The sequence below is a fragment of the Battus philenor genome, unplaced genomic scaffold (genome assembly GCF_028537555.1).
Source record: "Battus philenor isolate CCGP_79_NKW_IND1 unplaced genomic scaffold, ilBatPhil1.0.hap1 SCAF_1, whole genome shotgun sequence".
Classification (NCBI taxonomy): domain Eukaryota; kingdom Metazoa; phylum Arthropoda; class Insecta; order Lepidoptera; family Papilionidae; genus Battus; species Battus philenor.
This window is the reverse complement of record NW_027181661.1, coordinates 2,919,212-2,939,995: the sequence shown is the minus strand read 5'-3', so window position 1 is coordinate 2,939,995 and position 20,784 is coordinate 2,919,212. Positions and strand designations below refer to the sequence as shown.

The window sequence follows — 20,784 nt, the reverse complement described above, 5'->3', positions numbered from 1 at the left end:
GTAACGAGAAGACCCCGCAACAAACACGGCCAGATTTTTTTTTGTAGCGACTTTTGCAATATCCTAAAGTATAGCTTATATAACTAAACAAATCTTCCACCCATCGGATATTTTATAATTTTTTCTTGTGTTTTTTATTTGACGTTACACTCGAGTGGAATGAATAATCATATATACAGTTGCACACAAAATAGTCGAATTGAAATGAATGAAATTATAAAAGAATGAAATTTTATGAAGCTTAGACAAGGGAGTTAAATAGTTCCTTAACATAGTTAGGGGTGAAAGGTTCTTGCACCACGAGCAGGTAGACGCGGCATGGGTAGGGCCTCTAGTCTAGCCATCCTAGCCACCTAGTGAGGTAAACCGAAGAAATAGTTAAGTTCGAGGAAAGTCGCTAGATGCGGCTACAAAGACTGCTAATCATGGCGATCTTTGAAGAAGAAGTTCTCTAATCGCCTAAATGATCTTAGGAATTCGCCGGCCTTTAAATCTGGTTAAATAGTAGTATGTATTAACCCGTACCGATGCTCCCCCCAGGAGCCCACAAACTTCGCCAGCCCAGAAGAGCTGTAAGGCTAAGTGCCTTCTGCGCCCTATCGACTCGAAACCATGGAATTTAAATGTCACTTGTGCGGCACTAAGAGTCCTGTTCTGAAAAAAATCGTCACCAAGAACATTAAAAACTGTCAATATCTTTCGATTAATAAAACGCTCAGAACTTTTTATGAGAATTGTATTGTGCTTAATATTAATATTTCTTATTTGTTAGTAGTAAATTTTATATAACATACTCATATATTACGACTTACATAACAAAGAGAAATTTTCAGTTAACGTTTCAATTTCACCCGTACCTCGCAAGACATCGCCGGCAGGCGGCTGTTGTGTTCATATCTACTTTATTTAATTACACAATTCCAAGTTAACTTCTTTATAACTTGTCAAGAGCTGTCTTTTACAGTTCCATTTGTTGCTTTGAATTTACTCGGATAAACGAGGACAAAGCTTGCTCAGACAGAAGAAGAATATTATCTAAAATGAAAATTATTTTTTTACGCCTCCAAGATATGCAAATATTTTGGGACGGGGCAAGTAAAATAATAAAATTATTAGGAATGTTTATCTAAGTGTTAATTGAACAATTTTTTATTTAAGCAAGTTTAAACATGATCAACAATTTCGAATAAATAGAAAATAATATCTATGGCAACTAAAAAAGTTCGTTTGCCTCTTCTATTGTATATCTAATATTTAGGTATCGTAAAATTTGGCCACATTGTAATTTTTTTTACAAGTGATCATTATAAATATAATGTTAAATACATAATTAAAGAAAATGTAATAGAATACCAATCTGTTTAGCTACATATGATACTTCGGTCATTTATTTTCGTAAATATATTGAACATATTTATTTTGCATTGAACGCGGTTTCTCCCTTCAGGACCAAACGATTAAACAAATTTTGATTCGTTCGTATAAGCTCTGCTATGCACTTTTAAAAGATGTTTATAAAATTTATTTATTCAGCATTGACAATTTTAACAAAACTCTTATTGATCTTTAACTTATTTTTTTTTAATCTGTGTTATTTTTGATTCTAATCTGCCTGGCAAGGTGTTATAGTTGTGGAGAAGAAGCAGGAAGAAATTCACATCTTTTAATAAATATTAACCATACAAATTTATATACATACACATTATCAGATATAGACTTAATAAAATCAATATATTTAAATGATATCACTGCTAAGGATTCTTCACATTTAAAAATTCGTTACTTGAATAATTATATATATGCATTTTGAATTTTGTTCACGGTAGCTCAATAATGTTTATTACTAAATAAATTAGAGACATTTTGCAGTCGAAACTTTGGTACAGCCAATTTTTCACGGTTCCTTATAAAAGCACTACGGATGTTCCCTATTTTTTTGTAAAAAAAATCATTGATGTTTATATTATTATTAGCAGTACTACTGGCGTTTCGGAGTAATTATTTTACCGAGTATAGCCTAACAAGAAATTCTATAGAAATTGTTTTAAACGTCAATTGTACATTTTTTCATATTACAAATTTATTATTTCTGTCGTGAAAATCAACACGATACAAATTCCAAGCATGTTTATCTTCTATATAATCTTTAATACAATAATATACTTTATTGATCAATCCTTCCTTAACAAAAGCTTTGAACTTTTTGCGGATAAATGTAAAACTGCTTGAGGCATTTTATTATCGAAGCGTATACCTTGTCCCAAAAAGGATGAATTAATTTTGTGTAAGCGAAAACTCTGTGTTACAAGGTTAAATTTTCTTCTTGTATTTTTTTCCAAATTATTTATGTTATGGTAGACATGATATTATTGTAAATATATTATGATGTTACCTTTAGTATAAATACAATAACAATGGCGAAGGCTACGCTCAAAGTTCCACTGTAACTATAAAGGTACATGATCTTTTTTGTTTCATATTATTCTAACACACCTGTTTATACTTTTGATTGACGCTAAATGTTAGACAGCTATTGGACACCTGTCGTGTTTTAATTTTTGTCGGTGGTTTGTAGGGGTAAAGGAGAGAGTTGTTTCTAACGTTTTCCTCGCAATGTTTTATTTTCTTCTCTCCATAAGAATTTTCTTTTGCCTTTCTTGGAAAATATCATAAAATTAAAAAGTTAAACGAATTGTTCATGCCATTCTCGAGTTTTAAACAAAGCAACACATTTTGGGGTTGGTTTTTATTTATACTTGGTGTTTGGTTATAAACATAAAAATTTCAAAGAAGTGAGTGTAGACAATTTCTCAGCTAAATTTTCAATCAAACTGCTTAAAGTCTTCACTCTAAAATATTACATTATATTTTTTTTTTCAATGGTTTGTGCTAAAATAAAAATTAGGCTGTACAAAGTCAGTGATAGTAAACAGCTTGTTTGAAAATGCTTTTTCTTGTTATATCATCATTGCCTTATCTATATATTGCCTATTATCTCTAAAACGTATTAGGAAAGAAAGCAAATTAGCTATAAATTCTCGTCTTTAAATTTGAAATCTATAACTATAATAACTATATAACCTTGTATAAAATATATCAGATGAAAATCAGTAAAGCCCTTTCCAATATAGTTCCAAATTTGAAATGAAACCAACACAAGCATTAACACGTTAATTACATCGAGTCGATGTTGATAACGCAATTAAAATAAAATTAACTTTAAAATATACTTGTAATATCAAAACTTTAATTACGATGAATCGTGACAAACCAAAGTGAAAATTACATTTTCACAGCAATTTATTCCACTCGTGATGCGTTAGTTTTCTCTACAGCCTTCGGCTTTCTGGTGGCATTTATCTTAATTTTTTTATGCCTTGAAGCTACTGTGGCCATCTATCCTGCAAGCCTGCCTGTTGCTACTACTACTATTAACACGAATTTTAGTTGGAGTGGTGAACTGTATTATTGTTATCAAAGTGAGCGTGTTTTTAAATTTTTCGATAATTCTCCTATCAGACATAGAATTTAACATAATGGAAATGCTGTATACTAAGATAATAAGAGGTAAAAGGCCAAATGTACTTAGCGAAACCTTTTTAAAGGTTAACATTCGCTTTATGATAAGTAATCCTTGCGGCCTGTTGCAGGTCAACCCAGATTATATTAAAATAAATCTGTTCTTTATCTTACTTTATAAAATCCAATAAGAGTGGATTTTCATTTGTATTTACTTGAAAACGACGAAAATCTTTTGTACAAATACCCTATTCTCTAAAAGGATGAGGTTTTACATATTGCAGCCCTTCTGATGGTCGTCTTGGGTACCTTTGAAGTTACTTTAGAAACGCTGAAAGCATCGATGCCTCTCAGTTGGCGGGGCTAACCCCGGAATCCTAGATATGCTGCAGAACATGATGACTATATGTACTATTATCCCCTGGTTCGCTTTAATAGACTTTGAAAACCTCTGTCATCAGCGAAACAAACCTTCTTTTTAGCAGTCTTCTACGACAACCAATTGATTTTCTTTGTATTAAAAAAAAAACAATTCTTAAAGGCTGGCCGGACGAAGCGTCCTTTTGTATCACTTCATTAACTGTGTCTTCGAGCAGAATCAAACTAGCACTGTTCAAGCGCTCTTTTCGTAGCAACTGTTACTGTTACCATAAAGAAAGATCTTGTCCTACTTCCTGAACCAATAACCAATCCTTGAAGTATTTCTTGAGTTTCCACCGCAGTGGTCACAAGAGTTTTCTATCCGCATCCGTCACTGTTCAGCTACTCAAATAAAAATAAATAGAATCATTCATACCGTATGACCCTACTATGAACTACTTTTCATGACAATATTGAGTTTGGTGATAAAACGAAATAAAATCGAAGAAGAATGAATTGTTACGTAAAAAACTATTTATAAAATTATTAAAGGAAAATTAATAAAAATTGATTGGGAATAATAATAAACGAAGGATGGGAGGCGATTTGTTAACGAAATGTGAATGAATGAATGAGAAAGAAGGAAGAATGAGAAAAAGTGTGAAAGATAAAAGAAGGGAGAATTAGCAAAAACGTGAAGGATGCAAGAAGGAAAAATGAGAGACTTTGTGAAGGATAAAAGAAGGAAGGGAGAATAGGAGAATTTGTGAAGGATAAAAGAAGGAAGAATAAAAGAAAATGTGGAGGATAAAAAAGGAAGAATTAGAGATAATATGAAGTATAAAAGAAGGAAGAATGAAAGAATTTGTGAAGGATGATAGAGAGAGAGAGAGAGAGAGTGAAAATAAAAATATAAAATAAAAAAATACTAATAATAATAGCCTTGTCTCTTAAATATGATAGAGGAATGAGAGGTACCCAATGGCAGGCCATTAAACAAATATTGCATCAACGTTCATGGCTTTGAGACTTGTGATCAAACGTCCTATTAGGGTCATTACGCTACGGCTTCCTCAAAGCAGAACAATCTACATATGCATGTGTATATATATATATATATAGATTGGCTACAACTTTTTTATAACTGGCCAATAAAAAAGATTAAATTCATAAATAGAACGCTTAGTATTTTATTCACGTAAATTAAAACATTCTGTAATTTCATTTCACCAATTGGCGACAGCTTTTAAATATTAAGTTCGGATGTCATTATGAAATTACAACGTAAAATTTATTGTTTTATAATTGTTTAGAAACCTTGTTGCGAAGTCTGTTAAGAAAATTATCTCTTTGAATTATAAATATTTCACACTTTGTACATTAATTATATAGAATTGTCACTGCTCACAAATTAGTTTTCAGAAGATGGACAGCAATGTTCTCTGCGTACTATAATATCACACCACGATCGCCAACCCGCTTGTTAAGTATGGGGATTATGGTATATCCCCCATATATATCACTCTGTGTTTGGCACTAATCGGTGTAACATAACTCCTGAAGATGCACCGTGGAGGGATGAAACACGTGTTGAGTGAATTAACGGTGGCAGTTGTGTAATTCGCATTGTTTGCCGCATACGCATTTATCAGCGGGCTGGCGAGCGGTGCACTATGTTGCACGACTACTATATACGGACGCATGTACGGAAGTGGTCCTTTATATTAGTCCTTTTCTTGCTTAGGATGATCTTCCGCAAGGTAACGCCTGATTCCATTAAATATATAGATATCTTTGCCTCACTAATGCAGTATGCGTATATGGGCTGAAACGAATCCTATACTGTTCATTTAACAGTCGTTTTGTATCTTTATTAAAGCCACAAACATCAACTTTTATACACACACAAATCTTAAGATCATATTTTTTTTTTCAATAAATAATAACAATGTATCTTTTCGATTTAGAAATCGCTTAACGTTTAAGACTGCAGTTATATGACGCGTTACAAATAAAAGGGCGCTCGGGGGATTTTATTATTCGTAATATCGAATTTTCTTTTACCGGTAACTAAGTAAAAACCATTCCTGATACAACACATGTATATTTGTTCTTCTGTACTTTTTCTTTTCAATCGATAGACGTTCACTGCAAGGCCGCCCAAAGATTGCCATGACCCGTCTTGCGGTACCTGCTACCTTTAACTATGTCGTTTGTTCACCTAGAGGGAGTCTGCACACGACGCATCTATTGGCTCTTGATCGCCATTCGTAAACCTTTCAAACCCGATGGGCATCAAAAGACAGGACAGCAAAAGAGCAATTGTTAGACCTAAGTCCTTGTTTCTTAATTACCTTGGTTCTTTTGCGGATCTCCTAATTTCTGATTCGATCTCGTAACGAAACAGACTTTTTATAAGACGGACAATACACACTTGTCAAAAGTATAAAGTATTGCGGTATTTTGGACGAGATGTCTCCAAACTTTCCGAACGCTGCCATAATCGGTGTTGGATTAGGCGAGTGACCTCTATCTTTTTTCTGATCCAACGAATCCTCACAACCCTCTCTTTTGCTCTCTGAGCATCCTGGAACTTTTTTATGAGGCCCATCGTAAACAAACATGTTTTAGATCCGTATGACACCACTGTCAACACATTAGACCAAAACTTTCAGACATTGCGGTATTTTGGACGAGAAATGTTCCAGAGCTTCCGGAACGCTGCCCATTTGAGTTGGGTCCGGCGACAAGTACTGTCGCATAATAACTTTATCTTAAATTACCTGGGATTCTGTTGTTAAAATGAAATGCTAACACTGCTCAAGGCTATATTCAATTTTCATTTAAATGTTAAATATGGATATATACACCCAAGGAAATTATTTATTCATTTGATTCTCATGGGATCTTTTATAGTAACTAGTGGTAACTGAAATGTACTTCGTAGAATGTAATCGGTCGGTAAATGTATTCGGTAGAACATCAAAACAGATTTAACCCCCTTAGAAGATATTCTTCAACTTGTAGCAACGAGGGTTCAAACTCGCACTGATCTGAACAGTCTAAATAAACTGAGACGGTTTTTTTGTGGTCATTTTAACAATAACGTTAATAAAATGGTTGCAATTGATTCTCCATCTAAAATCGTAATAGGATTTTATTATATTACAAGACTAACTGCAACCGCAACATAGTCCGCCTGGAATTTTACGAAACAAAAGTAGCCTAAGTTACTCCTCTATACTAAGTTAATCGGTCCAGCTATTTCAAAGATTAGCCGGAACAAACACACAGACCGACAAAAATTTTAAGTACATTTTGTTTTGTTATATGTACCGTACATGTATATGTATGTAGTAAAAAGTTTTTCGCTTTTTTTAATATCACATATAGACATTCCAAATTTATTTATTTTTATACTACGTTCCATAATAGTGTATCTTAATATTAATTAATAAACACAGTTAGTTGGCCAAAAATGACTTCTTTATCCTGGACCGATCTCGTAGTGAAGCCTTGAGCTTATCTCTCTCCATTTCTCATTGAACGACTATGAATCTGCCAATGGGTCCAAAACGAGACACCACTTTCCAGGTAGCCCATTCTTCAATACTTTAATCCAGTTAATTTTTGTTATCAGATTCTCCTGCTAAGGATTTTTACAATAGCAATATATGATTAACATAAAACTATTACATAAAATTATGTATAAAAATCTTTTCTTTGTTTATTTAAAATATAAACTGTTATAACTGTGCACGTTCTTACAACAAATTCCCTCGAAATGTCTCTATTTAATAAATATGAAAAAGGTAATCGACTAAAACATTGGAGAATACTTTGCTAAATTGTAGACGGGATGAAAGTCAGGCGTTTATTATTTGAAATATATATATATATATATATATATATATATATATATATATATATATATATTTATATATGTATATATATAAACTGCCAAGTTATATAGCTGTTGCGGTAGGGTGATGTTCTGAATCCAAGACCTTATAATACTGTGATCAAAAAGTAAGGCAAATTTGTTCATTCAAGGTAAATACTTCATTTATTCTTCCAAATCCATTTCATCATCTTTAAAGTAATCACCGTCATTGGCCTTTTGAGTTTGCCGAATAGCTAAAATCAGGCGAATACGGTATTTGCGGACGATATGAGTCGAGTTTTTACACCTTTTTTTTTTCAAAAAATTCAACATTTGGCAAAAATTATGTGTATCTCGGAGATAATTATAATAAAAAATTTAGACAGTCCTACTAACCTAAGAAAATAATTACCTGCTTTCCTAATGCTCGGGAGATTTAAATGAAAATTTCACCTTAATTTTTGATCACAGTGCTACAGAGAACACGATGCTGTAGATAAACTGTTTATAAATAGCATCATAGCTTAAATAAAACTATTTTAAAACCTTAAATATTTCTGAAAATATTTTATTTGTAAATAATAATATGAACTGTTATAAAAGTTTACATTTTGCAAGACAAAATTAAACGCAACACGTATATGCGCTGATGCACGCTAATCAAATTTGATACTTTTCCTACAGTAATGAAATAGCCGATCTGGTATACAGGAGTGATATAAATTAAACCTTATTACTACGCTATAAAATATAATTTTTAATAAATTACCAGCTCAAAACAATTGCTTCAATTAAATTTTTTATACGTTTATTTATTCGCATAAAAACTAAGTCTAGTAGCTGACTGTTTTTTAAATAAATTTCTGTCATATTCAAGCCCCAAGAAGGAGGAAAATTGTAAACATCGGATTTATATAATAAATAAAAAGTGATTTACTTATCTATCAGTTACGGTTTTATTTATACTTTCAAACGAATGTCATTATAAGTAATTATTAAGAAAAAACTATTAAAGACTTCGTGAGTAATATATTTTTTCTTCTTTACAGTACGAGTTCAAAGCAAAGGGCGTGAAGAAACGCAAAGTCACTGTGGATGTATCCACCAACGGAGTGCGCGTCACTTTACGCACCAAGAAGAAGCCGAAGGTAAATAATAATTTAACAATTCAACATATTGTTCACATGAACATATCTAGTCTAATATATAAAATTCTCGTGTCACGGTGTTCGAACTTGAACTTCTCTGAAACGGCTCGACCGATTTTTACCAAATTTTATATGCGTATTCAGTAGGTCTGAGAATCGGCTACTATCTATTTTCCATACCTCTAAGTGATAAAGGTGGTCCGCCCCTAAATTTTTTATTGCATTTTATAAACAAAATTGTTTGTTTTTTATTTTTATGATACAGCATACAAAAATACACACAACCCTAAATTTTCACCCCTCTACGATCAACACTTATTTTTTATTTGTTAATTAAAAACTTTATTTTTTTGCAAAGCAACGTTTGCGGGATTAGCTAGTATAAATATATATACGTGTGTGTGTGTGTGTGTACATGTGTACGTATGTATGTATACAGACACAAAACCTTTGATGTCAGACGTTGGAACGTTGAAACTAAAAATTGAAACAATTGATCGTTGAATTTCGAACGCTGGTCGGACAATGAATAAATATATATATATATATATATATATATATATATATATATATATATATATATGTTTTGTGTCTATATACATACATACGTACACACGCTGGCATTAAAAGAATGCGTTATATCAGTTTTCTTTTTTTTTGTTGTATTCTTTTTAGAATATATATTTATTTTATGGTTCAATTATATGTACTTTAATCTATTTCGATTTAGATCATTATTTTGTGGAAAACAATGGCGGACTTCGCTTGCAGGACCGTAGTTTCCACTCCAAAACCGGAAACTCTCTAAAAGCTAATCGAAATATAATAAGCAAAATCTATATTGTGAAAATATGACGAGAAGTAATCTACTTAAAATATTAGTGAAGAGTTCTAATGTGAAAATTAAAAATTATTTATCTGATATTATTTTTAAACAGGCAGGTTCTAAAAGGCGTTACCAGCCTTTATATTACACATTACAATAATATATCTATATATAGAAATTAGTTAATGTTCTATAATATTTCATAAAACAGACGCCTGTGAAGTATAAAATATTTTTTCTCAAAATAGTTTTACAGGATGAAACTATACATAGATTGCTAAGGAACTTTTTTTTAAAAATCGGTATTTTTTGGTTTCATTTGATAAGGATTACTAATAGAAATTACAATGTTACATACAAATACGAACTAGTTATAAAAGAAAATGCACCTTGTTTAAATAACAAAATTTAACAACAAAAATGGAATATCATTAAGGGAAATTAGTCATTAAATCTACACAAAAAAATTGTTTTATTACGTAAATAATGTTCATTAAATAAGTACGAACAATGTTGAAATGGCAGTTGGCAGGCTAAATAACGCGTGGTGGCCTTTGAGGTCTAAGGTTATGGTGTGAAAACCACGGTCCATTAAGAAACGTAAGGTGTCCAATATGGTGAACAAATATCCTTATTGTAAATCCGTTCCAGCCTCCTTCATAGGAAATCTATGTGGGAGGCCTTTGTCCAACAGTGGACATGGCTTAATTAATGATGATGATGAACGAATTAAGTTAGAAATTATTAGTTTAAACATTGAGATTTGGTTAAATTTAACCTCTCTGTATATAATAAAGATAAGTCGCGTTATTAATTTGCTTTCCATATTTCATCGACTGACTGAACCGGCTGCCTACTGCTCTATTTCATTTTGATCAAATATAATTTGGTAAGGCAAAATTAGAAATTTTCCACCAAACTGATATATAATTCATGGCGTAATCAGATTTCAACGTCAAGGGATACGCTTAGCGTTTCAAAATGAAATCCAGTCACGCGCGATGGTTAATAATGGAGTGGGTATTAATTATTAATCTGTTCCTATTATGATAGATGCGGATACCGAGCTTTTGACTTTGTATTGTCAGCCCGTCTGTAGCATTTCATTCGTCCAACATATTTCGGGGTGTATTCTGAAAACCTTTGTCATAATTCTTCCTTATGTTCTATATGTTAATTGATGCGGTTGTTAAAATCAAAATCATTTATTTGTTGCTTTCTAACCCGAGAAACATCCTTTCTTAGCTATATATAATCAATTCAATAGCAAATTGTCAATTACGGAAAGTTTTAATAGCCATCACATTATCTAAATTTTCTCAAGTTTCTATCATTTTTCATGAAATACTTCTACAACATATTAGGACATGCAAAATAATAATAAAATAAGTTATTCTCGATTTATAGCGTGACCAAGAAGACAAGAATTTATATTGAATCATACATAAATAGTGCTCAAAGATTATATTAGTATGCCATAAGATAATAAAGAAATAGTTTTCTTTGAAATAATCACACCTCGATTAACCCTCAAAGCAATCTCAATGAAAATAGAGATTCATATTTATGTATACAGAAGTTTTAAAATACATCATTATATCAAATTTACTGAATCTAAATATGGCCTAATAAATTAAATTCCATTTTACGAAATAGACCCCTTGACCAATGTTGACGAGATTATTCGTAATTCCATAATAGGCTTATGATTTTAGTAATTTATTGTTTCGGAGAAATTTATTTCGACTGTAAATTTTAGCTAGATATATTAGCATTAGTTCCTTTTATTTATGAAGTGACGATTATTGGTCACTTCCATAACTTTTGAAGTCTTTTTGAGTCGAAACGTACCTAAGATAGGTAGATATCTTTTTTCGGTCTATCTAAGTAACGGTAACGTATTAATAATAAGGCAACATTGCCTTAATATTATTTAAAGATCCCGCGAGCTTGCGGTTATAGAACGCTGAAAGCAATCAACCTAAACCACTCTCTCGGCAACAAGGTATTGTTATGATTGTATTAGATGGCCGTCTTAGGTCTTAGATTGCTTAGACGCACGCGTCCGGGCTCTCATTTGGGAGGATTTCGGCCTAGGCTATATGAGCTGCCTCCAATCTATCCCATTCGAAATTTCTGAGGGAAGTCAATGTTCAGCAGTCAACATCTTACGGCTAAAATAATGATAATATACATGTATACATATAGACGCCCACTGCAAGGCCTCGGACTACCTCAGAAGTCGCTACTATCAAGAATATTAATTTTTTATTTACACTTTATTGAACGTTCTATGTGATAACCGTATGCCCATTAAGACCAAGGGTAAAGTCTACAAAGCAGTTGTCAGACCAGCTATGCTCTACGGCTCGGAATGCTGGACTGTAAGTCAGAGACACGAGCAAACACTTCATGTCAATGAGATGAAGATGCTTAGATGGTCGGGTGGCGTCACTAGAATGGACAAAATACGGAAGGAATATTTCAGAGATTCGTTTAAGGTAGCTCCGATCCCCAGCAAATTACAGGAAAAAAGATTACGATGGTATGGCCACATTCAACGAAAACTAGATGACCACGTGGTAAAAACTGCCTTAAGCCTCCCAAAATTCCCAAGAGGGAGAGGGCGTCCAAAAGCTACGTGGTGGTCTAATATCAGAAAGGAACTGGAAACCCTTCAATTTGATGCAGAGACAACCCAGGATAGAGTGGCCTGGCGCAAATTGATAAGGAGACCTGACCCCTAATAAAGGGAAAAGGGAAGGAAGAAGAAGAAGAAGAAGAAGAATTAAACATCAGAGATAATAATTAGAAAAAAAATAAACAATTTAAACAGATATACAAGATGCGGTCTTGTCGCTTAAGGCGATTTCTACCAGACAACCTTTGGATGGAGATGAGAGACATGACGGCGAGGGCAATTTAGGGTGTACATACATACATTACTATACACACATTAATTAGATGGAAGTCTTTATGACATTTTCAAATAAAATATCTTGTAACGACTTCATATCGTCTATTTATATATACGAAAAAAGTATGGGATACAAAAAACTAATTTGAATTCTGCAAATGCTACTAAATTAACCATATCGTCGATTTTCAGCGTAACAATCTCTGACATATGCCGCTTATATATATATATATATATATATATATATATATATATATATATATATATATATATATAGTTGTAATTCGAATACATGCTTTTATTAAATTCTCATGAATCAAGTAAATTTGACTTTACACAACGATTGCATGCAAACTCTATATAATTGGTTGTACGTATTATTAAATACATACTTTTATTGAATGAATTGCCTTAACAATGAGATAACTACACTCCACTCGTATGTGCCCTTGGTTCGTGTATTTATTTTTCTCGTACAACAAAGTTTCCCCTTTTCGCGCGCACCGCCTTTGCTTTTATTGGGAAACTTTTCTTCTAATTAAAATAATTAAAAGCAGCTCAAACTGTCGGTAACTGAAGCAAATTTAGTCATCACACATATAACAAACACATACATAAGAGCATCTGGCTTACATGAAAGCGAACTATATCCAAAATATTTTTAATTCCCACATAGCGAGCAGAAGAGATTGCCCCTTTGGCCTTAACTTTCTGGAGTGGTGAACACGGCCCAGCAAGCCCAGCGTTGGGCATCCGTCCGTATAGTAGACAGACGACGTTGGACACAGGCCGCTTTCTTTTTTGGAAACCTGTAGGGAAGGCTTACATCCATCAGTTGTGGTACTACAACTGCAATAATAATTAAATAAATTACAATAACATTTATAAAACAAAATAAAACATCTTATTTACTGACCGTGAAACGAAACTGATTTTTAAAAATTGGCATCAACCACAATTAGATTATGAACATACGAAACTATTTTATTTATAACCTGATATAACTTTAATTACAAAATTAAAAAAATAGGTGCCCTTATGGCCTCTAGGTGACACACACACACACACTTAACGTAGGAAAACGCACACACGTATTTATGCATATATGTGTGTACAAACATACTCTCCGCTTTAACTAACTTTATTATTGCTATTAATATAATTTAGTTACATTTTTAAATATGTAATTGATCTACATAACATTATAACTTAGAAGTCCTGGGTCTCAACATTCTGTCAAACAATATTTCTACACTACGTAGGTATTAATTATAAACAGAATTAACATTGAGTATATAATATGTTATAATATTTATATGTGGGAAGAGGCTGAATGTCTTGTTACGTTTTTGCAAATATTTTTTTTATTTTTATCCGTTCATTGTGTTGTTCATTCGTGGCAGTTGTCGAAGACATGTCAAAAGTAGTAAAAATATAAAGACGTTATTTTTTTGGTAAAAGATTTTTTAATTTTTAATTTTGAATTTTTTCTTCTCATATGTATGTTTATTTTAATGTTTACCCCTATGAGATGTATAGGAAATTAAAAATAATCGGACCGTATATACTGTTATAACGTATATATAAAAATAACAGAATTTTTAGGTTATAAACTACTATTTGAAATAATAAATAATTTTCGTTTAATTTAATACGGAGTATTTCGAATTGAAGTTAATGAAATGCGAGCTGTAATTTTAAATAAAATACTAATGAACATAAATTTCAAAGTAAACGAAGCAGTCGACAATATTACAATGTGGCACAAAAATATGATACGCTGTCAGGAATTTGTTATGGAATTTTTCGTTTTGATGAATACATTGTAATAAGAACGGTTGTACTTTTTGCAGACCTTTTATACCGATATCAACACAGTAGCACCTCGCTGTTTAAACGTGATTTCAAGTTACTTTATTACATTTCAATAGTCGTTATAATGATTTGTTATTAGGACAAGTAATATAAGGCGACAAACTGAAAATTCATTATTTTTTTATCGTACTTTCCTGCTATATTTTTTTAATTAATTTTTTTTAATAAATATTTTGTTTTCATAGACAAATGTTGCTTCTCGGTTGGTTTAATTTACATCTTGGGGAGTTTATGATGTCAGAACGCAAATCCATTTAAATATTTTGGAAATTCTTTATTTAAAATTGGATGATTTATTACCAACTATTCGTATAATAAATGCCTAAAACCTTAGCAGGAGAGGCGAAATAAACTATGTGAAATAATTAGACATGCTGACTACATTATCATCACTTTTGTTGTAGGTTATCAATTGGCAAACATAAGCCTCCATATACTTCCAATAGGACCGGTTGGGAAACGACAAGCATCCATCACTGGATCGTTTCACCCTTTTAGGCATTTTTAATTACATATTCTCTGATGATCGCAAGGAATTCTCATAAATGTCATGGATAAATTCAAATATAAATTTGAGAACAGGACGATTGAGAGCATTGCTAAAGATTTTATAATATGAAAAAACAAGATATATTTACAACTTTCGTTCTTTGTTTTTCTCGATTGACGTACGGTTCAATTTAAATACCCGTATATAATACTGTGATCAGCAAGTAAGGTGAATTATCTTAAAAAATGTAAATTCTTTATTTATTCTTTCAAAGTAATCTCCGTCCGGTAAAACGCACTTGCGAACGATTTTTCCAGGCCTCGATATAGTTGGTAGTCTTTTTCCGACATAGCCTTGGCGATCTTCTTAAAATCGGTTTTTATCTTTTTAATCGTGTCAAAATGGTGTACCTGCTTTGGCCTTTGAGTTTGAATAGTCAGAAATCGCACGCAGTCAAATCAGATGCTTTTTTTTCTAAAACTTTAGAGATTTTGGCATTGATCAAGACGACCAATTTGAAATAAAACATCCTTTAAAATAATTTGGGCTGTAACAAATGATATTCCAAGTTTGGAAAAATGTTATTGATAGTTCTACCAACCAAGGAAAAATAAATACCTGCAATCCTAATGCCTGGAAATTAATTACAATTTCACTTTAATTTTTGATCACCGTAGTTTATTTCATCGCAAAATAACAAATGTATTTTAAGCATAATTCAAGGTAAAATTATGTTGAGTCAAATTAAATTCAATTTAATTAGGGCAATTTCGTTAATTATCAAAACTAACAGGATTGCTCTATTCCCAAGCAAATCAATAAGACGAAATGTCCGAGAATCTACACCTAATTCAGAAGGACCGCCTTTAATAATTCCCAAGTGAATTGAAATTCCTATAACTAAGTATAGTGTTGACCCAATTAATGAATAGACGATGCTCCTTTCAATATAAACATGAAACGATATCTAAAATCGGATGCAGAAGCTTTTACTATAATTAAACTTGTTTGAAGACGATACATCCAACGTCAAACTGTCGAATATTGTTACATTTAATAATAGAAGTGAACGTGGTACGATCCAAATATAGTTTTAACCTATGACACCACCTTTTGCATTTGTTTTCACTGTTGCTCTGTCCGTTCTTTATACAAATGATTTTGAGTTGATGATTTATTATTAGATATGCAATGAAAGTAAAACTCTTATTATCATCACTTCAGTTTTATGACCTCTGCCTGATCTGCCTCTCTATGAAGTCCTTCCAAATAAATTTGCAACACGACCGGTCGAATGCAACTTAATCCAGTGTCTTCAGGCGACCTCAACAAGGTCGTCTGGTTACCATTTTTATAAGGCTCCGTTTTTGAGACCTCTCGTTCAACCCTAATAATGGCTAAAGAGGGACTTTTATATTTTTTTAAATAATTGTATTTATTTTCCATACTAAACTTTCGTGCTTCTCGGTGTATTTTCTTTCCTCTAATCTACCACAAAGTGAAAAAATATAAAATGAACACTGTGATAAGTTACGTTTTTTTCTATTATTACGCGACAGGCAGACTTCTGGCACCACAGAATCTATATAAATAGATAAATAATAATAATTTTTGTGCTTAGTAATAAATTATTTTGTAGTAATCCGATATTTTATAACGTTTTTTCTTACTGTATTATAATTACGTTATAATTATTAAAAAACTGATCATCGTGGCAACCTTTGGGAGAAGCCTATTGAGGTTAAAATTCATAATATCTTTACCTAAGTAGGCACTTGAATATGCTTTTGAAACTTCGATTATTTTAACATTATAAGCAGTAAGCTACCACCGCATGATCTGCAGAAAAGAACCGGCCAGTAACTCAACAGGTGTTCTTTTAAATAAAATTTAACTATTTTTCATCTGTACATTATAATATCAACCATGTAAATGAGCAAATAAACTATAGTTCCGCCTATTTCGATCAACTGCAAAACTGTTAAATGCTATTATAAGAATTATTTAATATTATTTAATGGAATCAGGCGTTATTTTGTGGAAGTCCATCCTATGTAAGAAAAGGACTAATATTTAGCCACTTCCGCACATGCAGTGGTAGTCGTGCAACCCGCCCGCTGATAAATGTGCATGCGGCAAACAATACACAGACTCTGTGTTTGACACTAATTGGTGTAATATAACTCCTAAAGATGCCCCGTGGAGGGGTGAAACACGTGTTGAGTGATTTAACGGTGACAGTTGTGTAATTTGCATTATTTGCCGCGTACGTATTTATAAGCGGGCTAGCGGGCGGTGCACTTTGTTGCACGACTACCATTGCATGTGCGGAAGTGGCTAAACATTGGTCCTTTTCTTACTTATTTTGTATTATTCTTTAAATTTTAGTCTAAAAAGAAATAAACGGAAGGTCTAAGATATCCTAGGAATTTTTTAATGTATGTGTACACCCGGACCCGTGAAGGATTTGTTATCTTTTTGATGACAAAAATTAGCCGTTACGAGTTTATTTTTAGTTCTTACATTTATCATGTCTGTAACTATTTTTTAAATAACATTTTAAATCATGGAGGCAATATAATATGTTATCAAAAATGCTGTGCTTGGGCATCCATTAGCTGATGTGATGATGATAATTTATAATTTTTAGTACCATTGATTTTTGGATGGATAGATAGCTATTCTCCAGCATATATCTCTAATCAATCATATCCAATCATCTGACATAATGTACAGACATATTATGTATATATAAAATTTACACAAAGTTTTATTTGCATCCAAGTAACATGCACTAAAATACACAGAGACTTTTAATTACTTCCCTCGAGAACGTAAACCTATTGTAAGTCCTCACTTTCGAAACTTAGTTATAACTTAGTTTAAAATAATAATTAATAGTCAGTTACATTAACGAATTGGTAATGCCAATAGAAAACTACGAATACCAAACTTTTCGCACAAAACAAAAGACGTAACTCTATTTTTTTATTTATTCAATTGTTTTATTGGATATTAAAGTTGGGTACTTATACAGGTTGTTTGGTTACTGGTGTAAAAGCTTCAAATGGGTCAATGTATAGTTCATTTGTCAGCAATAACTTTAAAGATTTTACATCTATTTACAAACATGCTTTATAAAGTGATCACTCTGAAAAATGTGAAAAATTTATTTTTATCGATAACTTCTGACATTATAAAGTCTGCAAGGACAGTTCGTTGTTTCAAACTCATAGAGCTTCGCTGTAAGACAAAGGCCTTCTCAAAGACATCTATGGAGGATATGTCATAATCACAACATTTGGCATAGGAATTAGCGATCGAAGTGTGGTATTATGGTACACAGAGAACGGTGCTGCTCATTATCTGGAAACTTATCTGGAAACCTATTGTGAACAGTTGCAACCGTATATAATTAATGCACAAAGTGTGAATAATATAAAATTGTATACAAGGAATCGACTACGCAACCCGCGATCGCAAATCTCAGTCCGCTATCACTTGGCTATCATAGCTCAAGGCTTAGGCAGTAAGTTTAAAACAAATCAAATTCGATTGTCTAATGATTGTTCATAATCACGATGTAAATTTCTTAATTTATATAAGCACCTAACGACGGCCTTTAAAAGGAAGTATGTAAAATGATATAACCGTTTTGTTTGTACATTTATTGCAACACAACGAAATATCAGTTTGAAACACGAACGCTATTTGTTTGTAGCGTACATACACATATAAAAATGCCAGTCAGCCAAGCACACATGTGTGTGTGTTTTGCTGACTGGCGAAGGAATCGTATTTGCAACTATATCAGCTCCTCTAGTCTAAGCGACGCATCATTCGTTATTACATTTAAACCGACCACCGTCAAAGGCAGTAGCCAACACTACATGATATAAAAGTAAGTTTTAGTCATATATATAAATATATGCTCGCTTGTAATAATTGTGCACTTGTTTTTTTTTTAGTGACTTAATAGGCTAGTGGATTTGAACATTAGCTTTTTTATAATTGTTATTTATATTCCTTGATATACATATTTTATAAAAAAAAATTTCGACTATCTAACAAAATAGTTGGTTTTAATAAAGGCCTTATAAACACCAAACAGTATATGCCTATAGCAGTCTAAAAGAAATAAATATATTTATCATATTATATTTAAAAAAAATAAACATTGATTGCTGCTATAAACAGTTTTTCTTTGATTCAACGTGTTTTAATTTAAGCGGTTGCTGTCTAATCAAAAATTTTTCTAATTACTTTAAAGTTTCTTTTGTTTTTATGGCTCGGTTTGCGCCGAGGAACGCTTTTGGCCTTTGATTTTTATTTGTAGACATTTACTTACGTTAAAAATAGTATTACTTCACTGGATCTTCCTTAAGTTTCTGCAGATTGTCTTCTATTTTCAAAACGTATTGATTTATCTCTTTAATTATGTCGTTTGTGGTAAATAGTCATACAACATGTGTACTTTTTAGCACACATTTATATCTTCATTTATTCATAATAAAAAAAATAGATATGTAGGTTTCCACAGCGCTGGCCATATTTATGTTAGCTTATGTGTAAACACTGTTAACATAAACTAAAAATTAAAAAAAAAAACAATATTAAACCGCACACTGAATAAATATAAAACCAGACACTAAAGTTTGTAAATAAAATTAATTATGCACAAGATTTCAAGGTACTTTCGTTATTAGGTCTATGATAAGAAATATTTGACTTTTTTTTTTACTTTACCTAATTTATATCAGGCGATAGATGTGTAGTGCAGGATACAGGCTTTCTTTAAAGATCAATATGATGACCTGTATTGCGTTGCCCGTATTCAGAGAATTCTAGCAATTTTGATTATCTCACCGATCCACCGTACGTGGGTAGAACTCTCTCAGCCTACCCATGCAACGTCTACCGATTCGTAGTCAACAGACAAAAACCTTTTGGTCCCAACGGACAATGTGCGACGCAATGCCATTTATTTTACTTATAAGCTTATTACATATCATTAAATGACTTATTGTATGTTGTACATTTATTTTACAATATATAAGTTACAAATACATTTTTTTTTCGTATAGGCGAGGCGATTCTTTCGACGCAAGCGCAAGACAAACACCAATTGCGAGACGCTGGAGGTTCTTCACCATCCAATCTATCGCATCTTCTACGTCTCCCACGATAGCTCGGATCTGAAGATCTTCTCCTACATTGCCAGAGACGGTGCCACCAACGAGTTCAAGTGCAATGTATTCAAGAGCAGCAAGAAGGTTAGTCAAATATTTAAATAACAAAGTATGTTTTTTCTTTAGACTTGCATCACGAATTAGTTAATAATTTATTAGATAATTTAAAAAAAAATACATTTTAAATATTTTTTTCATGGCTTGCGTTCTAGGGAACTAGCCGCAGCTATAAATTTATAAAAAACACAGTTTAACTATAAAAAAAATTACTACTTGAACTTGAAAATATGTAAACCGAAAATATAAAAAACTATCATAGTATCTCACTTCGGCTGTCATTGGCAAGCAACCATGTAGGTGGTCGGGAGTTTGACTCGGAATATTTCTAAGACATTGAATCGGGAATGAAAGTCACTTACACAGTCCGTCGGATCAGTAATTCGAAATGGCAGTTGGTAGATCATTTAGCCCGCAGAACAGGTAGCCGATGGAAACTTAAAGTACTAGAATGGAGACCACGGAACCGCAAGCGCAGAATAGTAGACGATGCATGAAGGCCGCTTCTTACCGGTCCTAT

At 32.3% G+C, this 20,784-nt stretch overlaps 1 protein-coding gene across 1 annotated transcript in view; it reads left to right on the top strand.

Annotated features, from left to right (window-relative positions):
- Positions 1–20,784, top strand: part of LOC137920250 (carboxyl-terminal PDZ ligand of neuronal nitric oxide synthase protein) — a 225,148-nt gene that overhangs the window by 156,950 nt on the left and 47,414 nt on the right. Inside the window, exons 4-5 of the mRNA XM_068763531.1 lie at positions 8,812–8,910; positions 20,103–20,291. Coding sequence (XP_068619632.1) covers positions 8,812–8,910; positions 20,103–20,291 — 288 coding nt within the window. The remainder of the gene's footprint in view (positions 1–8,811; positions 8,911–20,102; positions 20,292–20,784) is intronic.